This window comes from Colletotrichum phormii (genome assembly GCF_030913505.1).
Source record: "Colletotrichum phormii strain CBS 102054 chromosome Unknown BDP81scaffold_50, whole genome shotgun sequence".
NCBI lineage: Eukaryota > Fungi > Ascomycota > Sordariomycetes > Glomerellales > Glomerellaceae > Colletotrichum > Colletotrichum phormii.
Genome location: NW_026851492.1, coordinates 48,932 through 65,829, shown reverse-complemented (window position 1 = coordinate 65,829; position 16,898 = coordinate 48,932). Strand labels below are relative to the sequence as shown.

At 51.4% G+C, this 16,898-nt stretch overlaps 3 protein-coding genes across 3 annotated transcripts; 2 read left to right on the top strand and 1 right to left on the bottom strand.

Annotated features, from left to right (window-relative positions):
• Window positions 1-2,875: 2,875 nt before the first annotated feature.
• Window positions 2,876-7,564, bottom strand: BDP81DRAFT_336647 (ABC transporter; the record flags this gene model as incomplete). Its single annotated transcript, XM_060585934.1, has 5 exons — window positions 2,876-3,545; window positions 3,607-3,723; window positions 3,773-4,219; window positions 4,273-7,292; window positions 7,358-7,564. The coding sequence occupies 5 exons, from the start codon at window positions 7,562-7,564 to the stop codon at window positions 2,876-2,878; spliced, it is 4,461 nt and encodes a 1,486-aa protein (XP_060437482.1).
• A 5,580-nt stretch (window positions 7,565-13,144) lies between these two features.
• BDP81DRAFT_456180 (NRDE protein-domain-containing protein) lies at window positions 13,145-14,200 on the top strand (the record flags this gene model as incomplete). Its single annotated transcript, XM_060593136.1, has 1 exon — window positions 13,145-14,200. One exon carries the CDS (start codon window positions 13,145-13,147, stop codon window positions 14,198-14,200), a length of 1,056 nt encoding a protein of 351 aa, XP_060437481.1.
• A 544-nt stretch (window positions 14,201-14,744) lies between these two features.
• Window positions 14,745-16,624, top strand: BDP81DRAFT_279198 (uncharacterized protein; the record flags this gene model as incomplete). Its single annotated transcript, XM_060582988.1, has 2 exons — window positions 14,745-15,878; window positions 15,929-16,624. Coding segments are annotated over 2 exons (1,830 nt in total), but the record flags the coding sequence as incomplete, so codon positions are not given.
• Window positions 16,625-16,898: the final 274 nt, after the last annotated feature.

Below are 16,898 nucleotides of genomic sequence, written 5' to 3'. Positions count from 1 at the left end.
TATTAATCTTCAGACGACGGTCCGGAATCTGCCACCTTTATAAACTAGGCCGAGGTCGGCAGCTGGCAAAGGCCTATACCCTCCTCGCGTTGTGGCTGATGACCTGCCACCAGACCTTTAGGCTTTTGCGCAGCCCCTCGATCTAGAACTTATCGATCTGACGTGAACCAGTCAATTATAGCATCATACAACTCGACAATGTGGTGGTTTTTTTCCAGCTTTACAGGTGCAAAAGATCAACCTCAACGGGATCAGCTTTCAAGGGAAATCACATAATACGGTACGTAATTTAACTAGTTATATAATACGCCCAATATACCCTATATACGCACTTAATTTGATATAGTGATTTTAATCTAAAATACACGATGCAATACGGGTAGGTAAGTTATACGGCGGCGCGGGCCGTCAAGGTCGATGGCGGCCGGAGATGTTCTGAACTCCAACTCGACAATACATCTATGTATCCTCTCAAAACGTTCCAAAGCCCACAATTCCTAACTAATCCCCTTCCCGATGAGTTGAAACCTTGCCCTCAACTGAGGTGGCCGGTGCTGTGATATTAGGCAACTACCGCTCTCGCCCACCATATTTTGGCCGGCCGACACACAGCTGGAAGATTATCGTGGACGTTGGCTCTCGACATGAAAACACAGTATGATCACTAGAAGACTGGATGAAGGTAATGACTGGATTGAAAGCTGACCTTTCTTCTCATAAGAAATCTAAAAAGAAAACAAAAAGTTAAAAAGAGACCAAATTGAAAAAAGTCATTGGCAATTGGGATGGTCCTCGCTACCCATGGAAGTAATCCATGAACGCACTATGCCCGGGGCTATTCGTGTTAATCAAGCCAGCAGCGACTGATTATAGAGGTATATGAAGTCGATTCTTCAGGGGCTGCAAGGCCATCGATGTCATTATACGACGGATATGGAGTACTCCCTGCCACATTCCCAGCAGCTATAGCAGCAGCTGCAGATGCAACCTTGATTGACACCTCCAGACTGAACTCTTGACGTTTCCCCCACTTTCCTCTTTGAACCAGACAATAAGTTGCAAATACCCCGACAAACGTGTCCCTATTCACCTGTATAAGTATACAAAACAGAAGAGATGGAAGAAGGGGGGAAATTACTTACACTCCAGCCTCAGTATCGTTCTCATCATAGGCATGAACAACCGAAGCCCCCCTGTTTTCCCAGTGACAATACTAATGGGTGCCACATGGAAGAACCACATTCTTCACGCCACATTTATCTAAACGGCGAGTAGTTAGGCCCTGATCTCCTCGTGTCCAAAGCCAATTGCCAGTTGCCAGTGCTGATGTAATCGGTGCATAAAAACAACGGAAAACCCTTTTCCGTGATGCCAAACCTCTTCTGGCTGTAATTAGTTTGGCTGCCGGATCCGGTCTCTCATCTACGCCAAAGTTATGCAATGTTCTTTTCTGAATCAGTGGCTGAGACAGGCCGGAGATGGTATAGTTGTTGCCAAAAGGGCTGATTCCATGCTCAGAACTGGTTTTCTGAGAAGCTGTGCCTTTTGCCAATTCTGTTGCCAGAACCCTTCCCGCCGCTGGAAACACACGTATTATCCCCCCCCTCCCCCCCCGAGGCTCAACGGCGCCCCGGCAGTGGCCCGGTGCTACGGCCCAATACGGCGGTACAATTGCTCTGCGGGGCCGTGGCACTTCCAGTGGCGCTGTACCCTCTGGCGACTGGCAATTGGCCTTGGCCGCGAGGAGATCAGGGCCTTAGGAACGGCCCTTTCTGGACATCCGGCCCCGAATTAGCGAGTTTTTCAGCCTCCGGCTCCTTGAGTATACAATGTGTGATACACTTGAAGAGGTCTTTGTCAATAGGAGACTCAGGCACCGCAGCTAGGACAACGTCAATGTCATTGTCCTTAGCAGTCTTGAGGATAGTCTCCAAGACGTCCATTTCGAGTTTTGTCGAAATGATGACCAAATCTGGGATGACAGAGCCTCCAAGGCTCTCAGGAGTTGCAAAATCTTACTTTTTCCAACAGGCAGGTGTGGCCGGATGACCTTGAGGGTATTTGAAAGGTGTGGCCTGACGAGATTCTTCCATAGGCTGGGTGTTGACCGTGTCGTCGGTAGCTTCGCCAAGGTCGTCGAAGAGGATGTCTGTTGGTTTGTCGTCCAGTATTCTAATGCCTGCTGTACCGGATTTTTCTTCTTGGAGTCTTGCCATGATCTTTTTTGCCTGCATCGTCATTCCCGATTACACTGACCATCTCGACCCGAACAGGGCGCGGAAAATAATCTTTGAGCACTACCTTTGACTTCGGGTTCGCGTGACCGCAACGATATGCCGCAAGTGCAATATTATAAGCGCCCTCAATGACCCCTTGTTTTTTGGGTGCTGGAGCTGCCTCTTCTATTTTTACACCGGGTTGAAGGAGCTTCTTCTGGTCGAATGTTTTGGGTGCCTTTCTGGGTGCCATGTTGCAATTCTTAAAGCGGAGATAGTTCGTGGCAGGAGATGGTAATCGTCAAACTTTGGGGTCGTAGTGGTGTTTCTTATGGATTCAAGGTGGCTGGATACCGAGGTAGAAGATGCTCCTTCTTGGGCGTTTACTTACAGTATCGGGATGATTGAACAGAAAATGCTCATTCTTTGATGTTACTGGTAGGATTGGGACGGGTGAACAGAAGATGTTTGTTCTTGAGTGTTTGCTTCATGATTGGGGTAAAGTAGGTGAACAGAAGATGCTCGCTTTTTGTCTGCCACATCCGTCCTCTACCGTGTAAACATTGTCTCCTTCATTCAAGGACCGCCATGCCAGAACATATCCTTTATTGATGAAAAACATTCGCTTGCTACAGTAATGCTTCTGCCATGAACCGTGGCTACCTGACAGGATCCCTCGACCTTCCCTGATTCTCAATCGCCCACAGCTCACCAAACCGACTCCCCTCTGTCTTAACTAGCTCCCGCGGGCTCCCCGTCTCAATAACACGCCCCTGGTCCATGACAATCACCGCGTCGAAAAAGTCCATCACCATATCCAGGCGATGCGACACCATCAAAATCGTATACGTCCTAAACTCCTCCTTGATAATCTCCTGCATCAACCTATCCGTCGCATGGTCGACGCTGGAACTGACCTCGTCCAGCAGCAGAATCCCGCCGCCACGACGCTTGAACTTGGCGTCCTTGACCCGGCGTCGCAGGATTGCTCGCCCTAGGCTGAAGAGCTGCTTCTGTCCAGCGCTGAGGCTGTCGGCGCTCATGGCCTCACGTAGGCCGCCGCGCTCTTCGACAAAGGTGCCGAGTTGTACCGCGCGGAGAACGGAGAAGCACTCTGCGTCTGTGGCTGCGTTGAAGGGATCGATGTTGGACTTGATAGTGCTGCCGTCGGGGAGGAAGACGGCATCTTGGGGTACGGAGATGATGCGGCGGCGGAGAGTTGAGCGGTCGATGCGGTGGAAGGGGATGCCGTCCATCTCGATATTCTTGGGGGAGGACGATACGGGGTCTAGGAGCCGGAGGAGGAGGAGAATGAGAGACGATTTGCCGCTACGGATATAGGTCAGCATTCGCCTGCTTCATAGCTAATGCGATGCAGAAGGCAACTTACCTCCCGGTTCTGCCACATAGGGCAACCTTCTGGCCAGACTGAATGGAGAAGTTGAGGTCTTTCAGTGCGAGATGCGGAGGAGTTGTCACGCCATCTGATGTTGCTTGTTGTTCGTTACTTTTACACAATGTCAGCGCCGTCTGCAATCGAATTGAGGCCAACTCACTTGTATGAGGCAGAGACGCCGTTGATCTCGATGCGCCCGGTCTCGGGCCACTCTTCTGGCGGTTCGATATCCTCACCCTCGAGGTCTTCTGGGGTTACCTTCTCGGAAAACGTTTTGATACGTGAAACGGCGCCAATCGAAGTCTCGAGCTGGGTATAGAATCGGACGAGGGATGAAAGGGTTTCGCCCCACGACATCAGAGTGACTAGGGAGGCACCAGTGAAGCCTGAGTTGGCCCGGAGCTGGGTGGCGAGGGTCACAAGAACGACGGCCAAGCCGGCCACCATGAGCTGCATCGTAACGACGAGCCATTGTTGGATCATGGCGAGTAGATATGCCGGACGTTGCGAGGTATCCAGCATGTGCTGGTTGTGAGCAATGTCCTTGTGTGCCCAGCCAAAGGCGCGTATCGTGGCAACGCCCTTGATGGTGTCAAGGAAATGTGTACTGACAGCTGTTAGTTGAAGGCCTTTCGCCCGCCTAGGCTTTCGTGTACATACTAGAGTGGGCTCTTTGACTCGAGATCCAAGAGTCGCAGCTGGCGAGAAGTCCGAAGATAGAACTTTTGAATGACCCAACAGAACGCAATCAGCAACGGGTAACTAACGGCCATGTAGGGCGATGCAACAGCGAGCACAGCTCCCATGCCAATTGACTCGAAACCGGCAAGCACAGCATTGAGCAGCGACATTGGTAGCTCGTTGTCGATGAGTGTCATGTCCTGGGAGAAGAGATTTGTGATGACGCCAGAGTCTGTGGTGGTGAAGAACGTGAGAGGCGCGTGAATAACAGTCTTCAACGCTTGCTGGTGCAGAATGGTGCCGGAGGAGGTGGTCATGTAGATAATCAAAGCAACACCTGCCACCATGAGAGAGATGAGCTGCAACGCCTTGAAGAGGCCGAATAATCCGACATAGTATCCACTGCTTTTGTGGAGGGTATCTTCGGCCCAGTACTTCATCCAAATCGTAGGAAATTGGTTCCAAATGGAGTAGGAAGCGGAGAAGAGAACGAATATGATGGTTGACGTTAAGCTCAGACTACGGAAGTAGTGGGCATAGACCCTCACATCTCCCGTTTGTCTCGACTTCTCCATCATCTCGTCGGCAACGGCCGGAGCACGCTTCGCTTTCGGAGGTTGACCGGCGGTAGGTTTGTTAGAAGTCTCAGACCCGAAGTCGGAATCGGTATCAGAGTCTGTGGCCTTGACCCCAAGACTGGCGACATACTTCTTATCGCGCATCAGGTCGGCAAAAGTACCTTCCTCAGCAAGAGTGCCATCGGTCCCCAGGGCAATGATGTGGTCTGCCAGTGGTAGATACTTAATTGCATGTGTGCAAAGTACTGCTGTTGATTGCCGTCGCCGAATGATTCCGTCGAGTCCAAACACCCTTCTAAAGACTTCGGACGCTGTGTCATTGTCAAGCCCGCTCAAAATATCGTCGAAAATCAGGAGATCGCTATTCAAGTACAGTGCACGGGCTAATGACACACGCTGCTTCTGACCACCGCTGAGCATGATCCCGTTGCTTCCAATTTTCGTATCATCACCATATGGAAGAAGCAGAAGGTCCGTGTGTAGCCTACATGCGTCGATGATCTCGTCGTATCTGGCTTGGTTGAAAGTTGACCATCCGACGATGTTATCTTTGATGGAGCCGTTTGACAGGAACGGGTTCTGCTCGCAGTATCCGATGGCAGCGTTGCGTGATGGCACGGAGACTAAGCCGGTGTTGAACGGTACTTCACCTAGGAGAACCTTGCACAGAGTGGACTTTCCTGATGCTACAGGCCCAACGACGAGCGTGAGCTGAGAGGCCGGGATAGAGGCAGTGATGTTCCGGAGAACCATCTTGTCTGCCGTCCAGCCGAAGCTGCCATCGACAAGAGAAATTGCGGGCCTCGTGCTATTGGATTCGGAGTCTTTCCGATCGGGGAAGGTTTCCAGGGAAATGCCATCCGAGTTGTCTCGAAATGGGCTCTCGTCGGATGACCTCTCCTGGAATGCCGAAGGATGGGCAGATTGCCGGAAATCGATGCGGGATTCTCCTTCGAGGTACTTTTGAATCCGATTAAGGCAAGTAAAGGCGGCAATGATGGTCGGAATAGACTGGAAAAGCTGGCCCAAAGGGTTGTTGAGAAGGACCAAGAATGAGAACGACGTGAAGATGGTGGTAGTATCAAGGCGTTCTTGCGCGAAGACGAACGTAACTGCGGGAGAGAGCATGCTCGGGGCGAGTGCAGCAAGCGCCGTGACAATGATCAGCCAGCGGAATTGATTGCCAATGCGCATCTCCTCAACGCGCATTTTCTGGACGAACTCTGCGACAGGCTGTGTGATGCCAGAGATGCGGAGATACTTCATGTTGGAGATGACGTTGGCAGTGAGTCCAACACGCTTCTGAATCTGAGCCATCCAGCGAGACTGGCGTTCGCCGGTGAACTTGGCCACAGCAGCGGTGACGCCGGTGCACACGAGAATGACAATGAGAGGCGCAACGAAGGCTGTACCGAGCTGGCCCTGTAGTAGCCAACATCCAAGTGCGATTTCAATAAAGTTGGCCCAGATTTCGTGCAGACTGTAGAACCCACGAACGATGCGCTCGGTGTCGGTGCTCATGAGAGTCACTGCTGCCGCATCGCCAATGTCCGTGAGTGCGGCTTCGGTGGTCTTCTTGTAGATGATTGCTGATAGGCAGCCTCGAGACATGTACAAAGCTCGCTGCTGAAAATAGTAATAAAGAGCCGTAGAGACGGCGATTCCGGAATAGATCATGACAGCAGCTCCGATAAGACCGTAGCTCATATTCTTTGACGCATTGTCATCTTGGAGGTACTCGAGAAGAGTTTGGATGAAGAACGGCTGGCTGAAGCTGAATCCGATGAAGGCAATCCGTGGGGCGACAGGCAAGAGTAGAGGGACAGCCAAGGCCTTGGCTAGGTCTCTTGCGAGCCCGTGGTTTTTGCCTCGGTTCTTGCCCTTCTCAAGTTCTTGAGCTAGCGTAACTTGCATCGTCTCGGCTATCATGCCATGGTCTAGAGCATACAAGTCACTGACCTTCAGGACGTTGCGATATCCATGGAGGAAAAGGCGATTGAGCCACCAGTAGACGCCGAGGCTGAAAAGGCCGCTTGTCTCTTCCGGACTGTGTTCTTCGGCGGTCCAGCGGATCCATCGTGACTTCCTCTGGGCCTCGATGATGAGGATGGCGACTTTGATGACCAGCGAGGCCGTGAATAGTCTTGCGAACAGTTGAGTTGAAAAGGTTCTCGCAATCAACCATGATGTCCTCGTTTGAGCGATGTCAAACAGGATTTGGAGAAAGACATAGCCAGTCAAAAGCAACGAGGGCCGAGGTGCTCTAGAGTGTTCGGCATACGATAATCCAACCATGAACAGAGCGGCAAGGAAACCAAGGGCTGACGCCGAGGCGGCAAATCCATCGATGCGAGAGCCACTCGACGTTGTCTGGAGGATGAGAATTGCAAATTGAAGTGTTGCAAATACTGTTATTATGGCCTAAATAGAGGGAATCTTTAGAACCGAAACTTGGATGGAGTTTGCCCACAATCACCATCTCTTACCAATTTGACTGTTTGAAATGTTTTGGCGCCGACAATGCGCGGCTTGCGCGCAAGGTAGGCAACTCGCGGAAGCGAGAGAGCGACAAAAACGGCTGCGGGGATGATGGCTAAGAAGATCCTCTCGAACCGGAGAGTAAAGTCAAAATCGCCGCGGCAGCCTTCAACACTAGGCCCGAGGGAGTCGTCGTTGAGACATCTCGAGCTCATTGTTCAGACTAGGCTTCACAGTGAGCGTCGATGAAATGGCTCGTCCAGGGTACGCTATTCGCTGAATATGCTAGGGGTTAAGGTTGAGTCGAACTCAATGGCTCGAATGAGTGTGAAATGTGTTTTGCAGAGGCAGCGTGGCTGAGCAATTCGAAAGTTGTGAGAAATTGACAAAAATCAGGTCGACTAATAAAGAGGCCTGTCAAACAAGCTTAAATGATCGTACCCCGACGATGACCGGGCGCGCCACGAGGTTGAGCTTATTTCCCAGTTGATTTGACCAACAAGTTTGCGCAATCTCTGCCAAGTTGACGCGGAGCCTAAGCGAAACAAGATGCCTTGCAAGACTCATAGACGGGCTACGAGGCCATGTCGTCGTGTTGGCGGCGAAAATTGAGAACGTAAGCACTGAGATTGTCATTGGGCTTTTGGTGAGCACACGCTGCCATTGCACCCAGAGAGTCGGCGGGACATGGTGCCGGTTCATGTCAGACTGCAGCGATTGCTGAGCTCGCACCGGGTAACAGATTCTGCGCCATGTCGAATGAGGAAGGTCGAATGCGTTCGGAGCATTGCTTCGTAGTTTCTCTCACGCAGGAGTCATAGAGGCTAGATAGAGGATAGCACGGCGCGGCCAACAAAAGTTCTGCATTGAAGAAGACGCGCGGAGTTCTAATCTTTTCGGACCGCCTCCGACTGGGACACCGTAAGTTCTGACTGTGATGTTCAAAGTTCGAGCTTGACTTTCACGGTTCAATCTCCGCCAGAGTGAGCCCGGAATCTCCGTATCAGGTTTCCGCATCTAATAAGGACCATGCCAGATCGATAGGTAGGATTACGATCCTTGCCAAGGATACTTTCGCCGCGAGGGCGACCCTTGGTCGGCCGAAAGAAGGGGCCTCTGGTATCCACACCGCCGGCCGTCTCAGTCGGAAGGATTTGGCATGGATTACTTGGTGTCTTGGGGCAACATCCACAGCTACTACAGCTGATGACGACTGATTCCGAGATTGCTGACAGTTTGGGCACCTGAGATGAGATCTGGCGAGAAAAACGACTGCAAGATAGTCAGGGTAGACGCGTTGACATGGTGCAGTCAACGCTTTCGCAACCACGAAGCTGATGACGAGTCCAACAGTTGCTGATCGTCGGATAGTATGAAGCTGAAATTTTCGGACTGTTTCTACGTCTGTTGATGACAGTAAAAAGGACCGTCATCCCGATGTCTGTCTGACCAACTTTCGCAACATGAAAAGGTACACTGCGGTCATCATCTGTCTGATGTACTCCGTATGCAGCTGTCAGGCCCATCCCAGTACACTCGTTACAACGATTGTCACACCATGCCTATGAAACAATATGGTCTTACACAAGCATGACTAAGTTTGCCAAGGATATGCCAGTATAAAGGGTCTTCCACTCACTATATAGATAGTCGGGATATTCCCATAGCCACTCGTTCTTCATACTCATCAATACATCCCATTGACCCCCTACCTGATAATCGCTGCCCAACAGCAGCATTGCATTGGTCGTTACACAGGCGTGACAGGGTAAGGCGGGCAGTTGGAATTCGAAGTTTTGACGCGGACGTGACGGTTGGCGGGGTTGGCCCTACAGTGCGGGGAGATTGACCGGGAATGTTTAATCCTGATTACCTAATGTAGCACAGGTCGGGCTCCCAATAGGCTCACGGGTACCCGTGAAAATGACTAAGCAAGCTGGCGGCACAGATTGACGAACGCGTCTCGCATCATTCTACACGTTTCTCTGCTCATGGCAACTCGGCCACAAGTTTCTGAAAAGAATGGAAACAGCCCCGGACAATCCACCACTCAATTTCCTAGACGACTATCTACCTCCTGAAAGCAAATATGAATCCCGCGATAACCTCATACTAGCAATTAACAATTAGGCAGTAACAAGGGGATACACCTTCACGACCGGGAGATCGACCAAAGAGAAGAGTGGACGGCGGACAATTACATATTCGTACGATCGGTCATATCATCCCCCAAGCAAAGCAATAGCGCGCCAAAGACAAACCACGAGCAGGGGAACCGGTTATCAATTTTCCATGCTTGCCAAAGAATCCTTAGATAAAAGCACATAGAGCTTAAGACACCGCCCCGATAAACGGTTTTCTTCTCATAATTATCCCCCAAGCCAGCATCCGTCTACTCACCCAACACACCGTAAGCTAACAGAGGAGGATTTTGCAAAAGTAGCCGGCCTATCAAACGCTGGCGTCGCGCCCAGGGATATCCGGACATACATACGACAAACCACAAACTCTATAGCAACCCAACAGGATATCTACAATCATATTGCAGCCATCGTGTTCGTGGAGGCCAGACCTCAATCCACGCACTTGTCAATCAGCTTGACGAGGAAGGCTTTTGGAGTCAAATACAATTCGCACCAGATGGCCGCGTTACAGCTATCTTGTTCGCCCATCCAGATTCCTTGGCCCTCCTACAAGCTTACCCAGACGTAATGTTGCTAGACTACACTTACAAGACCAACAAGTACGGTATACCGCTTCTTAACATATTTGGCGTCGATACTTGCCAGCGTTCCTTCTATATCGCGTTCGCATTTCTTAGTAGCAAAACAGAAGAAGATTATACCTAGGCTCTAGAGCGGGTCAGGTCCTTATATGACCAGTACAACGCTAGCCTACCTACGGTTATCCTCACAGATCGCTGCTTAGCATACATCAATGCTGTAGCCGCTGTCTTTCCATCTTCGGCATCTTTGCTTTGCCTCTGGCATGCAAACAAGGCGGTGCTTCAGCATTGCTACTCTGCGTTCGACCTTGCCAAGACGAAGACAACCAGTAGCCCTGCAGCGCCAAAGTCATCGACTGACAACTGGGAAGAGTTCTACAAGTCCTGGCATTTGATTATTAGCTCGCCGTCTGAGATGACCTTTCGGGAACGTGTTTCTTACTTCGAAGAACGCTATCTTACGGACCATCTTGAAGAAGTCGGCTACGTTACGTCTTTTTGGCTCTATCCGTATAAGGAGAAGCTAGTGAAAGCCTGGGTTGATCAGCATACGTACTTTGGCAACGTGGCTACCTCGCGGGTTGAGGGTATCTATGCTCTGCTTAAATCGCACCTAAAGAGGTCTACGTTGGATCTGTTCGAGGCTTGGCGAGCGATAAAGCATGCGTTACTCAATCAGCTCTCGGATCTAAGATCTAATTAAGCCAAACAATAGACACGAATACCGGTCGAGCTTTCGGGAATAATATATGGCGTAGTACTTGGCTGGGTATCGTATGAAGCTCTCCGGAAAGTAGAAGAGCAGCGGAAGCTGCTTAGTAAGAATGGTATAGACCATTCCTCAGTCTGTACGGGGGCCTTCTCTCGTGTGTACGGTCTGCCATATCTACACAAATTAAAGGCTTTACAGGAACAAAATCTTGTTCTGCTACGTGAGCACTTTTATGCGCATTGGCACTTGAGGCGTGAAGGAGCGCCGCAGTTGTTACTAGAGCCTCGCCAGCGCATCGAGCCCAGGTTGCAATCGGAGAACCCCTGAATTCCGAAGTTAAGCACTAGGCGAGAGCTAAGTGGGTCTGAAATCATTAGAATTTCATCACGGGCCCTAAGCACATATAGCAGGTGTCATATAGCTAGCCATACTATAACTTCGAAGGCGTGCCCTCTACAATACTCGCATTTATTACTTAAGCTAATACCTACTCCGGGTCTAGTTTTAATACCGAGTACGGGCTATTCTACTACACGGGAAGTTACGGAAAGGCTTCTATCGAACACTATACAATCCATACTAACCTTAGCTCCATCGACTATAGATAGAGCAGTAGATGCCGGGATATCACCACCTAACGTACAATCGCCGTCTCGGCGTTCGCCTTCACCCTCGCTTCCAAGATACGATTCGCCCCAGGCAATATACGAACAATGTTGTGCGGCGAGAGGCGCCTGGTATGCCGCCCAGCCTCGTGGAAGTGTCAAAACAAACCAGGAGTATCGGAGGGCAATAGGTCTTCCACTACGTTATAGGAAGAAGTCTTATAAGTAGTGTCTTAACTATAAGCAGATAAACAGACGCTACACCACCTCCAAGGGGTCAAGAGATTGGCTAAAGGAAGAGATAATGGCTTATCTAGTGTCAGGCCCATCCCAGTACACTCGTTACAACGATTGTCACACTATGCCTATGAAACAATATGGTCCTACACAAGCATGACTAAGTTTGCCAAGGATATGCCAGTATAAAGGGTCTTCCATTCACTATATAGATAGTCGGGATATTCCCATAGCCACTCGTTCTTCATACTCATCAATACATCCCATTGACCCCCTACCTGGTAATCGCTGCCCAACATCTAGACTGGGACAGAGCTGAGCAGGAACGGGTTGATAAGCTTGTTTTCGCTGAGGAGGGAGACAACCCTTTTCGGAATAGCAGCAGAGGTATAGGCGATATCTAGAATCGAGTCGCGAGAGACAACGCCGAACAGGAGGCGTTATATGCTAAGAATCTACCCGAAGAGTGTATTATGGTTAAATCGTAAATTAAAAGGATAATTGGAACCTAAGTCGCGCCTCCGATTGGCTCAAGACCCGTGCCGCCAGCTTGCTTAGTCATTTTCACGGGTACCCGTGGAATTTTACATGCACGGGTACCCGTGAGCCTATTGGGAGCCCACAGGTCGGGTGTTATTACATAATATCTCGGGGGAAAGAGTCTCCTGGGTTCTGGCACAGCCACAATGAGAGCATCACCAGCCTCAACCGCACGCCATACTCATGACAAGATCTTGAGCCACACCAACTCCTAACTCCCAACTGAGAAGAAGAGTTTGAGTGCCGTCAGCTGTATACAGCTGGTCTCTAGCCAAGAATCCGAACCCGAACCGAGCTGCTCGCGTCGTATTGCTGCTGCAGATTCCAGTACCGCTGTGCAGCTGCCAGCACACTGCAGAGCACAGCACATGGCAGCTTTCGCTCGGCCTCGCAAGCTGAAGCTGATCCCTCCAACCTGGCGTGCCTGGAAGAATGCTGTCATCTTCCCCGGCCGGCACCGCTGTCCGACCCTCGGAGCACATAGGATCGGCCACGCTGCCAACTCCCCAATGGCTTGCCAAGCTCAGCGTCAGGCGATGCATGATTCCAAGACCGAGGCAATACCATCTCCAACCAGACCAAGCTAAGCCGAGCTGACCTTGGAATCTGGTGCTCCTGAGGTGGACTGATTATAGATCCAAGAACAGAAAACATTGAAAGACCAACATCTCCCAGGGGTTTGCAGAGTTTAGGCACACCGTCACGTACCATATTGAAACCTAACCATCACGAACAACAGTCATACATAGACACGTCAGGCCTTTAATTCACCAACAACTTCTAGGTTGAAGCAGGCTCCATTGACCGCCGGTCATCTACGGGAACATAAACACGAGCACCTCCTCCAAGAATCCATTATTGGATCAAAGCCCCAAGGAACTCGTCGAAACCGAGACTGTCACCTTCAGACAGACCCAATTCGAAAGCCATCGATACACCTAGCAGGCACCCTCAAAAGACCACAAGAACGCCCAGCATGTGCATCGTTCTACTCACTACCGCCCACCCCGACTACGCCCTCATCGTTGTCGACAACCGGGACGAGTTTATCCTACGCCCAACGTCCCGCCCGCACTGGTGGACTCATCCTTCCGGCGCCACTGTCCTCTCTGCCCGCGACCTTCAAAGAGCGGAGAAGGGCACCTGGCTCGGCATCACCAAGACCGGCCAACTCGCAGTCCTCACCAACTACCGCGAGACAGATATACAGGATGCCAACCACCCCATTCACGCTGCCCGCAGTCGCGGAGGCATGGTCACCGCCTGGCTGGGATTCGATCCCGCAGAGCCCGCCCCAACATCGGTTAATCACCTCGTCAAGGATGGGGGTGTGAAGGGCGTCGGGGGTTTCTCCATGGTGGCGGGCAAATTGAAGCGAAAGCGCGGTACCGACGAAAAGCCTGAACGTGCGCTCGAGGGTATCGCCATTATCTCCAATCGGTGTGACGAACTGCAGGACGTACCGTGGATCGGAGAGCAGCGAGGCGAGGTTTACGGTCTCAGCAACACCGTGTACGATGATCCCAAACCGTGGCCCAAGGTTGAGAATGGAAAACGTTTGATCCAGGAGGCCATCCAGGAAGCTGTCTCGAACAATTTGGACGAGGATGCTCTAGCTGAGCGTCTGTTCAAAGTCCTGGACACCGATACGCTGCCCAAGCATCCAGATATGAGCTTGGCGGACTACATCAAGGAGTTGAAACAATCCATCTTCGTGCCTGCCTTGGGCGACGAGAGTCACCGAAAAGCCATGGAAGAGGCAGTCTCCAGAGGCCCGGGTCAGTGGGCTACGGATGACCAAAAGGCAGCCGAAGGCCTGCAGCTGGGTGAACGACCCGATCCTCCTGCCCAAGGCACCATGGGCTTCGAGGTGGGTTTGTACGGGACACAGCGGCAAACCATCATCATGGTTGACTGGGATGGCAACGTGACATATCGCGAGAGAGCATTGTGGGATGGTAATGGCAACGTCATTGAAAGAGGCCAGGGTGACGAGGTATTCAAGTTCAAGATTGAGGGATGGGAGAACTGAAGTGTCTGGCTCGCACCGAGACGTTACTACATGTAAAGGGTCCTGCATCATCGATATCGGCGCTGGATGTCGTCCTTGCCCCATGCATCATGACACGGCATAGTTTAACGAAGCAAAGATTTATGAGCACTTTTCAGCCACAGTAAGAGCGATGATTAGAGAGGGAAGTGACGCTCGGTAAACATACCAAGATGCGGCAGAGGCTGCCTCCACCACCTGTGGTGGCATAAACCTCGCGGCAGGGGCGTTAGGAGAAGTTGACGATGATGGCAATGATAACAGCACTCGACCTTCCTCGATGATGCAACTCTCTTTTTCTCTCTCGCTCGGCAAGAGCTGCATGTGAGTCGACATCTGTTCAAGGGCCTCGACCGTGCACTCGATGTCGACGCGTCCTCCAAACATCCAACAACATCAGAGCACTTTTTCATCTGAACCTCACCTTTGGCTCACCTCGCCGCGGCTGCAATTCACCACTCTGACTGCGTATTCCAACACTGAAATTCCCTTCTCGTCTGATTTAATTCTTGTAATTCACTTTCCTCTCCAGACAATGTCCCCCGCCGGGTCCGGATCGCTTGGCCTGGTCCTACTCGCCCACACCGCCCGCTGCATCATCACGACTTCCCATTTCTGCATCGACCTGGCCAACGCCAACCTCCACCTTTTTGCTCTTTGGGCCAAGTCTTGTTTTCTCGCGGCTACTCTCAACTTCCTCTCATTCACTCAGTCTATCAACATCATTGTTGCCGCTTCAAAGCACACCCTTGTTGCCAGCCAGGTAACTATCACCGTCCTCATTTGGGCGATTCCCTACCTCATTTTCCTCGAGTGCATCATCTACCTTGCCGCACTCATCATTCTACTGGAAAAATGCGAGACCGTCTATCTGCATCTTCGTTCCTCCCGCTTCGGAACCGCAATTCTCGGACACCAAAGCATACCACGTCGCGTCCGACTATCTCGGGACCTGTTGGGCCTGTCCAGCGTAGCAGCGGACCGGATCTTGAGCGTGCCGCAGCAATCACCGTCGTTTCGAGCATCAACGACACCGAAAAGCAATCCTCAGATATCTCACAGACGGAGACAGACGCTGATTCGGGAATCGGCCATTCAGCTCTTGGCCCTCATCGACAAGGCGATAATCTCAAGACTTCCCAAACAAGCAAAGGTGATGGAGCCCTCGAACGTGTCAATCCCAACCATCGAAAATCCCAAGGAGGTACCTGCCCACCTCTTCAGCGGCAAGGCATCTTTTCCGGTCGTGGAAGCTACCAACCATATCTCACTTCTCAAAGACAAGCTACTGTCAAAGATCGTCGAGTCTTGGGGGAGATTTCCCACGCCAACGCTGACAATACGCGCATTCCATCTCCAGATGAGGCCGCTCTTGCGCAGTGTGGGAGAATTCGTTCCCAAGAGAACCAGCTCATACCACCATCGGAAACAGCAGACCAAATGTGCCTGGCAAGATCTCATGGAGTTCGACGACTGTCAGCCAGCTTCACCACAGGAGGACCATTGTCCAGCAACCCGACTGTCGCCAGCTTCCCCGTCACCGCCATCACGGGTGGCGCACACCTGCCAGGGCAGTCTTATATACCCGTGTCGTCCGAAAACGAAAGAGGCGCGAGCGATACGGTTGAAAGCTCCGGCGGAAGCAGCCCTATTCTCAAAGGTTCTCAAAAGCAGTCGAGATTGCCAGAACTAAGCGGAGTAGAGAAGAAGCGACTCCCCAAGTCTCGCACTCTTACCGTTCTGTCAAACCTCACAGCCTCTCTCTCTAGAACATCTCTAGTGAGCTTCACTGGAAGCGACCGCAAGGCCTCACTTCAGACAGTGGCTTCTCGCAAGACCAGCAGCTCTTCGACTCTGACAACGACCATTCCTACAAGAACCCCCACACCCGTTACTCCTGAACTTAATCCACTCATCATCACGACAGCGCAGCCATCGGCGTATTGGTCGGGTCGTTTCATGTCTTTACAGGATCGTTTCCAAGGCGAATCCCTTCAAGAGCAGACTCTATCAATCTTTGTCACAGCCCACGCCTCCAAGGCCAGTATTCTTGCTCAACAACGTGCCACCTACCAAGGCCGTGGCAATCTTCCCCTAAGCACCACAACGGCCCTCGACCGCTACGGTACTGCCGCTATCCAAGAGGCTAAGCGACTCTCAGACGAAGATAATCGGAGCCTTCGCATCTTCCTACACCTCCAAGCACTCTGCGGTACACCCGAGGCCCAGAAAAGCTTACACGCATGGCGAGAGGCATATGCTCGAAGGATGGGACGCAGTGTCCTCCTGCCAGAAGGTACAAACTCGGACAGGGGATTCGTTGCGCGGCTCTTTAGTGGAAGCGGAGGCGGAAGGCGAAGCATTGGCGGCTCCCAGATGGAGAGAGATGCTGGCAAGGGCAAGCAGGGGAATGTCATGCGAGCAAGCATTATGTGATGGTCTGGAGTACATTGTTAGCGAAGGGTTATTGTGAATCATGACTATCGGCGTTTTCATGTTGGGTTTGTTTGGACTCGGGCAAACGGAGGCATAATACCATTGTTCGACTCGGTCAAGAAGAGTATTTGTCGGACAGGAGGAGTGTACGAAGAAAGGATCCTATGTCCTTGCATTGTTTTAGACGGCGTTCACCAGAGATGGAGGTTACCAGGGACGACAAGTTAGCTGCCAAGAACAATAC